The sequence below is a fragment of the Heloderma suspectum genome, chromosome 6 (assembly GCF_057233095.1).
Source record: "Heloderma suspectum isolate Gila_16-S chromosome 6, 16-S_ref, whole genome shotgun sequence".
Lineage (NCBI taxonomy): Eukaryota > Metazoa > Chordata > Lepidosauria > Squamata > Helodermatidae > Heloderma > Heloderma suspectum.
In genome coordinates this window covers 103,122,699-103,133,062 of record NC_139463.1, presented here as the reverse complement: position 1 = coordinate 103,133,062, position 10,364 = coordinate 103,122,699, and the positions used below count along the sequence as shown (strand labels likewise).

Here is a 10,364-nt window from a genome sequence, read left to right as displayed (position 1 = left end):
CCAGCAGCACTAGGAAGCTGTGGCAAATCAGGACTTCTCACTATTTATGTGCTTGCAGATAAGTCATTCATTTGCCACTGGACTCATGCCAAAGGTTGCCTGAGTAGGAAACCAGTAACACAGTTATGTTTTGCTTGTCATAGGCATCCCAGCCTTTCAAAGAGCCGACAGCAGCCTAAACTGTCTCCCATCATAGTTCTGGGTAAGTTCAGACCTGCTTAGCTGCAAAGACGGAACTACATCAAGGTGCCTTCAGGCTATACCCCGAGTACGGAGGAGACAGGAAACCACCTATGTTGTCTGCCATGTACTCCTAAGATCTCCTGGTGATTTGCAGCCTTACATGGAAGTAAACCTCACTGATTTCAAGTGATTTAATTCCATACTTCCCATTCCAGATCATGCAGGGCTTAAATCGAGCCAGAGCTCAGCTCAAGGGAGTGGTGCAGGGGTCTTCTCCAGAATTCCAAAACTCAGCCACAATACTTGGGAAATAATTGAGCTCCTGTGCATGTGCAGAGATTTTATTTGATAAAACAAGTGACCCTAATAATCCTCTATACACATTCTGGAGTTGGAGGAAAAGGCAGGCTGAAATCCCACAACCTTTCACTTCTTTCGGTTATGGAATAGAAAGCAAATAAACCTTTTGACATACAAAACAACCAAATTGTAAATCCATCATTTAGAAAAACCAGAATATAAGAACATGTAGGGTGCAATCCTATGTATGTTTAGACAGAAAAACAGGTACTACACCTCCCAGCATTCCCCAGCCAGCATGGCTACGGCATGGTAGGAAGCTGTAGGACTTTTTTTTTCTGTCTAAACATGCATAGGATTGCACCTTTAAAAACCCAAAACAAATAAACAGCCTTTCCCAAGCTGATGACTTCCAAATGCATTTTGACTAAAACTGCCATCATCCCCCAGCCAGCTGGAGTGAATCAGGTTTGGGAAGGCTGCAATAAAGCAACAGAGCAAAAAATTTAAAAAAAATATTCCCCCCCCCCTTTTGAAGGCAAACAAAAGAAAAAAGGTATTAATTCTGCCTCTGGAAGGACCATAGGCATGAAGCCACATTGGGAGAGCATGCCAGAGTTTGGGGGCTATGTCAGAAAAGGCCCTGCACCTTGTAGAGGACTCCATATGATGGTATTTTCAGCAGAGCCTCATTGGTAGATCTTAAACGTTGGTGTTGGTGTGTGTGTGGTCACATGGGTCATGGTTTAAGGCTGCAATCTTATACACACTTACCTGGGAGTAAGTTCCATTGAATTCAGTGGGACTTACTTTTAAGTAGACATATATAGGATTGTGCTGTAAATATATGGCAGGATGGAAAAGGAAAGGTTTTCTAAAAATAATGGAGGTGGTGGTGGTGGGAAATGAACATAACTACAGAATGTGTTTTAGGCACATGATGCGGCTTTATGGCTGAAGCTCTTGAGCATTGCTGGGATAGAAGATTGCCTGGAGCAGCCTTCCCCATTCTGGTGCCCCCCAGGGGTTTCAGAGTACAACTCCCAGCATTCCTGACCCTTGGCCCTGCTGGCTGGAGCTGATGGGAGTTGAAATCCCCCAAAGCTGAGTCTTAATTCTGCTGCTGGGGTTGGCAAATGGGAACATAGGCTGCAACATGTTCGACACAAAATAAACCACAACTTTGTTTCATTAAGAATTAATTTTTATTTTATTTTATTTTATTTAAATCCACAAACTCTGGTTTAAGAAGTGATATGCTTGGTTTTATTCCCGCCCCCCTCCCCGTGCCTGGAAAAAAAATCACACCCATAAAATTAAAGTCATTTTGTTAGAGCAGAAGATATATAAATAGTTCTTTCTTTCTCAAATAGTTGAATGCCACAGGCAGGGGGAGCAGGAGGAGGGAAGAACCGATGTTAGTGTAGATCCTACTTAACTTGGGACTACTTGTGTTTGGAGTGGCCCAGCCACTGACATAAGAATACCGCTCAAGAGGCTAGTCCCTGCTCCTCTCCCAGAGAGCCTTAGCACCCAATATACTTCTCTATATACAGATAATCTAAAAATCACATTCGTATTTGCCCTCAACTGCTCTACAGAGGGAAACAACACAGTTGATGCTGTGACCTTCCTAGCAGGAGTTGCCTCCGCACAGGAGGAATTTGGGAGCTGCAGTGTTTTCTTACAGCTGTACCCCAGTATGAAAATAAGTCACCCCAATATGGGGCATTAGATCCTGGGGGATTAAAGTGACCCCTTTTGCTCCTTCCCTAACAATAAAAAGTCAGGGAGGGGTTGATGTGCCTTTACAAAAGGGACCACCAATACTTGGGGGTTTTTTTCTTCCTGAAATGTATACAAGGTAAAAAGAGCAGTATAGCTCACACCACATTATCTCCTAAATTACGTGTGCCTGCGTGCAAAAGAGTGTGATGCCCCGGGATCTCAGGGCAGATGAAAATGTCCTTCCGGCATCTTCAGGAAAAGTCAGAGGTAAGGAAAGGTTGAACTTCTCTCCTCTAGGTCTCTCGCATTTGAAATGTTGACAAAAAGATCTGCAGGAGAGGGAGAAAAAAATACGAATGTGAATATGGGAGTGCCAAAAACATGGACAGTGTGGTATAGCGGTTAGGGCAGCCTCCTGCCCTCCAGTTGTATTGAACTACAGCCTCCTTTGGCCATGTTGGCTGGCATGATGGGAGTTGTAGTCTAGAGGGCACCAGGCTGGGGTCAGTTGGGTCAGAGCGTTGGACGTAGAGCAGGGAAGATCAAGGTCCAAATCCCTGCTTCGCCACAAAGCTTCCTAGATGAACTTGGGACAGTCACAGTCTTTCAGGCTAACCTACCTCCCAGGGTTGCTGTGAGGATAAGAGGGGAGGGTACCATTTACGCTGCCCTGAGTTCATTGGAGGAAAGACATCCAAGGGTTGGGATCAAGAAGCGACAGCCAAGGAGGGTTGGAGACAGTCAGTGCAATCCTATGCATTTCTACTCGGAAGTAAGCCCTATGGAGTTCAACAGGGCTTCCTCCCGGTTAAGCGTATATAGGATTGCAGTCTGTTTCATGCCTACAGCGTCTTAGGATTGAGCATATGTAATGGAAAAAGAAAAAAATCTGTCTTCCATAATCAGATGCCAATTAAATAAACACTCCTGAAAATATATTTAGCTTCTGCAAATGGCTACCATTCTGGGGAATAAAAACACACAACATTTTTTGGTTGGTACTGGAATGGAGGAAGAGGGGAGGCTTGGAGATGTTATCAAGTTTTTCCCGGCAGCTGTTGAGGGCTAGAAACTTGGATCTTTATTTTGAAGTGAATGATGCCAAGTCAATGTTAACTGTTCTGTCCACTGGCAGAAATGAAGGGGTAGGACAGAACTATGTAGGACTGGCCCAAAACATTTTGCTATTTGAGGCAATGCCCCCCACCAAGTCAAGCTGGATATCAGAAGATCAGTCAAGTAATTTTGGTACCAGAGGCAGAAAATCCCACAAGCATCTCTCCCCAGCCCTAGCTGTAAAAATACAAGGAGAATAAATTAAATAATGATTCACTGCTCCTTCATTGACACACAAAATCAGCCCTGCCGGTATGGACTGAGATGGCAAGGATCTTTTCTCACCTTCAGTGTATCAGCGATTCCTGAGCTGAGTGGCCTCCAGTCTCTTCAATTGGGGCTGGAAATTGAGAGAAAGACAGAGTTATGAGTGTATACATGTGGGAGGGAGATGAGGGCTCAACTCTTGAGATACAGCAGCAAACAGCTAGGATTAAATCATGAAGAGGGAACACTTACTTGTGAATTTTTCCCGCCGCCGGCAGCGGGCATAGGTTATTATGCCACCGATGATAAAAGCCAGAACAACGGCCCCCAAGGTCGCTCCCACTAAAAGCCACATATTGAATGTATCCGGGAGCTGGGGGTCTCCACCTGCAAGAGAAAGGGGAGAGGAATGGGTTACATTCAGCAGAGCATCCCCAAAGATCTGACCTGTTTCTGATCCCAAATCTCCTCCTCAGCCTCCCCAGCTAGTCTCTTAATCTGAAGCAGATTTCCACAACATCCATTTCTCAAAAACCATTTTCCTTCCTGCCAATCCGATTTCCCACAGGACTCATGGGTTGACCTGTCACTTGAAGTGGAAGGGAACTGTGTAAAAAATTAAAATGCTTAAAAAAAAAACTTGCAATCTCCTGTTTTGAACTTGGGACGGTCAATTACCTTTTCAGCTTGCAGAATTCACATTTAGGGGCAAACGTTCAGCTCAAACATCACAAATCGGGTGTGGATGTGAGCAGGGAGAAAAGAGAATCACCCAGAATGAGAAGAAAATCCATCTTTAAAATTCAAATGCAGATTTTTTCAATGTATATTTGATGTATGGCTGTCCCCTTCCTGAATTCATCTGAGCTTTATGCACCCATTCCCCCTACAGCGCTGCAGTACTGAAAGCCAGCGTGGTGCAGCGGCTACAATGATAGATTAGGAGTACAGAGACCCAGGTTCAAATCACCAATGTGAGGATAGTGCGGGAAGGCCCCTATGTGCGCCGCTGATGAAGAAAGGTTGGGCTAAAAATGTAATTAATAAATAAATAAAGTTTTACAAGTGGGACCCGCAGCAAAATTGTTGCAGCGTGGAGCAGCGGAGGTTGGTGGCTCCAATGTCAGTGGGGCACTGGATCCGCTCCGGGTTTCAGTCAGAACTCTAGAGGTGGCTCCTTCAGAGTTTTGACTGAAGCCCGCAGTGGATCCACTGCCCCACTGACATCGGAGCCACCAACCTCCACTGGCATGAAGTGCTCCCTGTTCAGTATTCTAGCCACTCCAGTTCCTCCCTCTCCTTCTGCGGGTACCCTCCCACTTAATGAGGTTCCCCCCATTAAGAAATTTTGTATATCTGCAAACCTCACTGTCCCCCCCAACCTGCCAATACCTCTCTCTTGTGCACGGAGGGGGTCGTTTTAGCTACCTAAGCAATGGCGCCTGAAAGTTGGAAATAACGGGAGCGGTTGTATCATCTTCCCCGCAGGGTCTGGACTGTCTTTCAGCCAGAGTGACCCAATCATCGTTGCAAGGAGAACCACCAACCCTGGTTTCTCCAACAGAAGATTCTTCCCCTCTCCCCATTTCTCACTGCCAGGAGGCCAAGACAGGGAGGGCACCATGAGGAGGCAACCAAGGTGTAGGCCCAGTGCATGGTGCAGGGATGTGTGGAACCTGGGGCCTGCCTAACATTGTTGAGACTACAGTGCCCTGCATCCTTGACTGTTGGCCATGCTAGCTGGGAGCTGGTGTCCAACGTCGGGATGGCCACAGGTCTCCCCCAGGCCTGGCCTGTGGGTAGGGGTTGGACGTCAGCCACTCACACGTAGAGCAAAAGTCGTTCTTGTTCTGGCGCTGGCACACGGAGCAATCCATGCATTTCTCCAGGTCTGGACTCCAGGACTGGCCTCCAGGGCACACAGTGGCTGATGGGAGAGAAAAAGAGGAGTCAGACGGGGCCTTTTTTGGTGCCCACACTGCCAAGCAGCAGCTGCACGTAGACCAGCCTTCCCCAACCTGGCACACAGCTCCTGACTGGTCAGACTACAACTCCCAATAGGTGGGCACCAGGTTGGGGAAGGCTGGTCTCTAGACAATGACAGTATCAACATGCATATAAATCATAAGAACATCCTCTACTCCCAGGCATGTAATGGCATACGATGGGGCATTCACATCAGCTGTCCTGAATTGACATTGTTTACTGAAATGGTTTTTAGCTGTTTAAATAGTTATGTTTGTGTAATGTTGTGCTTTTTAAATTTTGTTGTGAACTGTCCATAGAGCTTCGGCTATTGGGCAGTGTAGAAATGAAAATAAATAAAATAATAATAACAATAATAGTAATAGGAAGACATGAAGGGTCTGCCCAAGACCCCCTAAGCCCGCTGATCCTGGAAGGCCCCTCGAAACCAACAGACTCTGCTTCTGAGTAGAATAAATCACGGTTTTGGAGGAGCTGCCTGTAGAAAAAAAATACGGGGCAACCCCCCCTTATTTTCCCTAGGTCCTACTTAAACCAATTGAAATGAACGGGACTTAAGTTAGCCACGGTTAACTTCAGTTCTATTTATTTCAATGGGCCTACTCTATTTAGGCCTTATGTGGGATTTTGCCCAAGGAGAGGGAGAGCAGCAAACAAAAAAAGGGGAGCGAGAGAGAAACCCTTAAGAAGTGATAAAACGAATGAATGAAAGTCGGAAGAAAAGGCAAAGAACAAACAGACGCGCAAGTTGAGGCAGGAAGGAGGCGAACAGCTGAACGCAAAAGAAAAGCGCGTGGGCGGGGGGGGGGGCGGCGACCCATAAATGAGGGGCCACCGCACGTAGGCCGGCCAGGCGACCCCCGCCCGATGACACCAGGGGCTATTTCCAGAGGGGTAACGTCAGCGGGAGGAGGGGGTGTCGTGTTTCACCCCGAAACCTGAACCGGTCCTGCGCAGGAGGGGGAGCGCGGGGGGGCCAGGTGCGAGGGGCGTCACGCGGCTGGGGGAGGGGGAGGGGGAGGGGCCTCCCCCCGCTCCACTCTCAAGTGACTTCATTGATAAAATATGCCCCCGTGCGAGCGAGCGGACAGATGGCGCCGGGCCCAGCCCAGCGGGGCGGGCGGTGAGTCACCGTGTGGGTCGTGTGACGCGTGACGCCGGCGTCAGGTTCTCTCTCCCGCCCCCCGCCCCACGCCCCGCTCTCCAGCCCCACGTGCGGGAATCGGAGGCGCCCCCCCCGAGGCAGCCAATGGGAGGCGCCATGGGCGGCGGGGCGCGGCCGCTCGCAGCTCCAGGCCGCGGGGGCCGCTGCCCTTGATCGCGCGGGGCGGGGCTTAATCCTCGGGCCCCGGAGCGCGTGAAATCACGGGCAGCGCCTCTGGGCATGTGCAGACCGCCTTTGCTTCCCGGCAGCCTTGAGCTCCGCCCCCCGTTCCCCCGGCACTTCTCTTTTGCAGAAATAACCCGGAGTGAAATCAGCAGCAGCAGCCACCCGCACTCACCCCTTCCGAGAAACGGAAATTTATTTCATTTGTTTGTTACACCTACATCCCGCCCGCCCAGGAACCCAAGGCGAAGTACATGATCCTCCTCCTCCTCCTCCTCTCCATTTTATCCTCACAACAGCCCTGTGAGGTAGGTCAGGCCGAGAGTCAGTGACTGGCCCAAAGACACCCGGTGAGCGTCGTGGCCGAGTGGGGACGAGAACCCGGGTCTCCCATGTGCGGTTAACTGCTCTCTGACAGGCAGACATGCAACAGATTCAGCCCTCCTCCACTTAGGGGTGGAGCAATGCTGGAAAAGTCTAGACCTGTTGAAATTCTGCCTGCAAGTGTAGAGGCACAGGAGCCCAACTGACAGCCGGCGCCAATCCCACTCCAGTACTTACACATACACACACAATTCCGGAAACGCCGTGATGTGTATATGCATGAATTCTCAACTGGAATTCAGAAGCTTACATGCTTGGTTCAGAAGCCAAGCCAGCCTTTCCCCCTTCCTGAGCGATTTCCTATGCAAACCTGCCTGTGTCCAGTGTCACGTTTCCTGGGACCTACACGGGTAACAACTGCCCGTCCCCACCATAAGCTACACCCCACTCAAGCTACACCCCACTCATCAGCGGCCCTTCTCCGTGAGCCCCCGCCAAAGGAAGCGAGGCGGGTGGCTGCTAGGAGGAGGGCTTTTCTGCTGTGGCACCCCGGCTCTGGAATGAGCTCCCTAGTGAGGTTCGCCTGGCGCCTACATTGTACTCCTTTCGGCGCCAGGTGAAGACCTTTTTGTTTTCCCAGGCTTTTTAGCTTTCTAAATTTTTAGCTTTGCTGTTTTAAATCTGTATTTTAAACTCCTGTCCTGCTGCTAGGTTTTATTGTGGTTGTGTTGTTATATCGTGGTTTTAATGTTCTATATATTTTAAGTTGTTTTATTGTGTGTTGTTTGGTTTTCATTTTTGTGAACCGCCCAGAGAGCTTCGGCTATTGGGCGGTATAGAAATGAAATGAATTGAATAAATAAATAAATAAGCTGCCGCCCTCGTGAACTCGAAAAAGTGGCCGGCGCGAAAAGAAGACCCGTGACAAGCCCCGTTCATTCATTCCCTCACACCCTCGCCCCCTCCTGTCCGGCTCTTTCTCATTCCGTCTTTCAAACTCGCCTCCCTCTCTTCCCCGAAAGTTGCTGGGGCCTCTCCCCCTCGCCCCCCAAGGGGCAGCTTCGAGCAGCCGCGGGCGGAAAGCCAACAGGTGCAGCCAGTGGGCGAGGAGCTGCCCCCAGTTCGCTCCGGCTATGAAGGGCACAAACTCTACCAGGGAAAGGAAAAAGAAAAGGGGGAAAGGCGCCCCGTCCCAAAGGCGCCGTCCCAGGCACGCTCAGGCGAGAGGCGTCCTGCGCGTCCCCGGCGGGCGCCGTGGGCGCTGCAGGGCTTCTTTCCGCCGAAATGCGCCTACGGCGGCGCCCTGCATCCCCGCGTCGCTTCCGGAGCCGCTTTACCTGGGACTGGCTCTCCCCGGGCGCCCCCGAGGAGCAGGGCGAAGAGCCCCAGGACGGCTCCGCAGGCGAGCATCGCTGACCGCCGGGGCTGTGGAGAGGGGAGCGACCGAGCCGCCGCCGCCGCCGCCGCCGGCCTCTGCGCGTGTGACTCAGCGCCGGAGACTTTCCCCGGCGCGCTGCGAGGGACGCCCCCGCAGATCCGGGAGGCCGCGATTGGCGGGCCGGGGGCCAGGCTGCCTGCGCCCCGTCCTTTGATCTGGGAGGGGCGGCGGGGCGCCCAGCAAGTCAAAGCAGGAAAGCGACGCGCGGGGCATTTTCCGGGCAAGGGAACGAGGCTCGTTAATGAACACCCAGAGTGGGGGGTGGGAACTAGGACGCCTGGGTCCCGGGCGGGGGGGGGGGCTCGCCTGCTGAATCTTGGGGGGGGGGACCCGTCTTGTTTTTCTTTTTCTTTTTTTGCTGTTTGGATTATTATTATATTATTGTTGTTATTTTAATCTTTTAAATCTTTTGAAATTTATTTTATTTTAGTTATTTTAATCTTTTAATCTTTTGAAATCCTGCCTCGATGATTTTTATGGCGTTTAATTTTTAGCCGTATTTAGTTTTTAATGGTTTTATTCCCGTTTGTTTGTTTGTTTTTGCAAAATTTTGTAATTTGGGGAAATTACGTTTCCAAGGCGAGACGAAAATACTTCTAATAAATATAAATGAGAGCAAACAAGCAAACAAACAAACAAACAAACAAACGGGGCGCTGGATTAGCCAGAATTCTGAATGGATTTCCTCTGATCTGACCGCTGGTCAAGTAGGTTATTTGTTTATTTCTTATACGATTTTTTTTTAACGTGGTACATGGAGAATGAATGAATGAATACAAAGAAGCCCTGTAGGAGCTTTGCGCCGGGGAGAGCCGTCTAGGCGACCGGCATGGCTGAGGTTTGGGAGCAGATCCCACTGAGTTGAAAGCAGGGCAAAGAAGTGACCGCCTGGGTTCCTTGGAAAGCCAGAGAGGAGCCTGGGACACAGCCAGGCAGACGGTCTCCGGGACTGTCTGGTCTGAAAGGAGGTTATTCAGTCAGCTCCTTAACAAATGGAATCATGCGCATATGGAATGAGGCCTTTAAAAAAAAAAAGCCAACCTAGCAAGTGGAAACACATTGAGGGAGGGGAGAAGGGGCAGGAGAGACAACGGGGCCTTCTGACTGTGTTGAGGAAGGGCCAGTGCATTATTTCTAGAACAAGAGGTGCAGGGGCTCAACTGGAAGCCCAGCCCTTTGGCCATCTGGAAGCCCTTTCCTGTGGTTAGTAACTTGGTTGTGGTTAGAACTTGGTTGTGGTTACTTGGTAGTGATGGAAAGGAACTCTGTATGTGCTCAGAGGCACCTTCCCCCTTCCTTACTTCAAACTTTCTCTTTGCTGCATCCTGGAAAAAGTAAACAGGGGATTGGATCCAAGATCTGCCTCCTGTAAGAGGAAGGGTCCACTTGTCAAAGGTCCCCCCCCCTGATGTTTTGACTGTCTCCCCACCCCCCACCCCCACTCCACAGCTCAACCCATTCAGCAGGGTCTCCTGACTCTGTGTAGCTTTTTCAGGGGGCCGGAGGGGGCAAGGAAGTCCACTTCCGCCAGCGCAGTTGATCCAGTGCAAATCTGGCTGCAGTCCAGGTCCTTTGGGGGCTGAAGCCCTCCACTGAGGGAGTGTCCAGGAAGTAGACTCCCTGAGTTCTGTAGAAAAGAACAGGAAATTATTTATGACTTGATTAAAATATTCAGGTTTCTAGTGAGTAAAGCTGTTCAGTTATTTTTTTTAATCAGACTTATTTTAAAGGTACTCAAATACCCAAAGCTGGGCA

At 50.0% G+C, this 10,364-nt stretch overlaps 1 protein-coding gene across 1 annotated transcript; it reads right to left on the bottom strand.

Moving 5' to 3' along the window:
- Window positions 1-1,672: 1,672 nt before the first annotated feature.
- TNFRSF12A (TNF receptor superfamily member 12A) lies at window positions 1,673-8,654 on the bottom strand. The gene is made up of 5 exons (XM_084805844.1): window positions 8,509-8,654; window positions 5,360-5,461; window positions 3,787-3,921; window positions 3,613-3,667; window positions 1,673-2,540 (listed from the first exon to the last, which is right to left on the bottom strand). The coding sequence occupies exons 1-4, from the start codon at window positions 8,579-8,581 to the stop codon at window positions 3,615-3,617; spliced, it is 363 nt and encodes a 120-aa protein (XP_084661970.1). The 5' UTR covers window positions 8,582-8,654; the 3' UTR covers window positions 1,673-2,540; window positions 3,613-3,614.
- Window positions 8,655-10,364: the final 1,710 nt, after the last annotated feature.

Bases quoted from the DNA above. Each gene is read 5' to 3' on its own strand.
- TNFRSF12A (XM_084805844.1), bottom strand. From the start codon at position 8,581: ATGCTCGCCTGCGGAGCCGTCCTGGGGCTCTTCGCCCTGCTCCTCGGG. The intron at 3,922-5,359 runs GTGAGTGGCTGA...TTTCTCTTGCAG, and splicing joins GAACGACTTTTGCTCTACGT to GTGGAGACCCCCAGCTCCCG. The intron at 3,668-3,786 runs GTAAGTGTTCCC...CTCAATTTCCAG, and splicing joins GCGGCGGGAAAAATTCACAA to CCCCAATTGAAGAGACTGGA.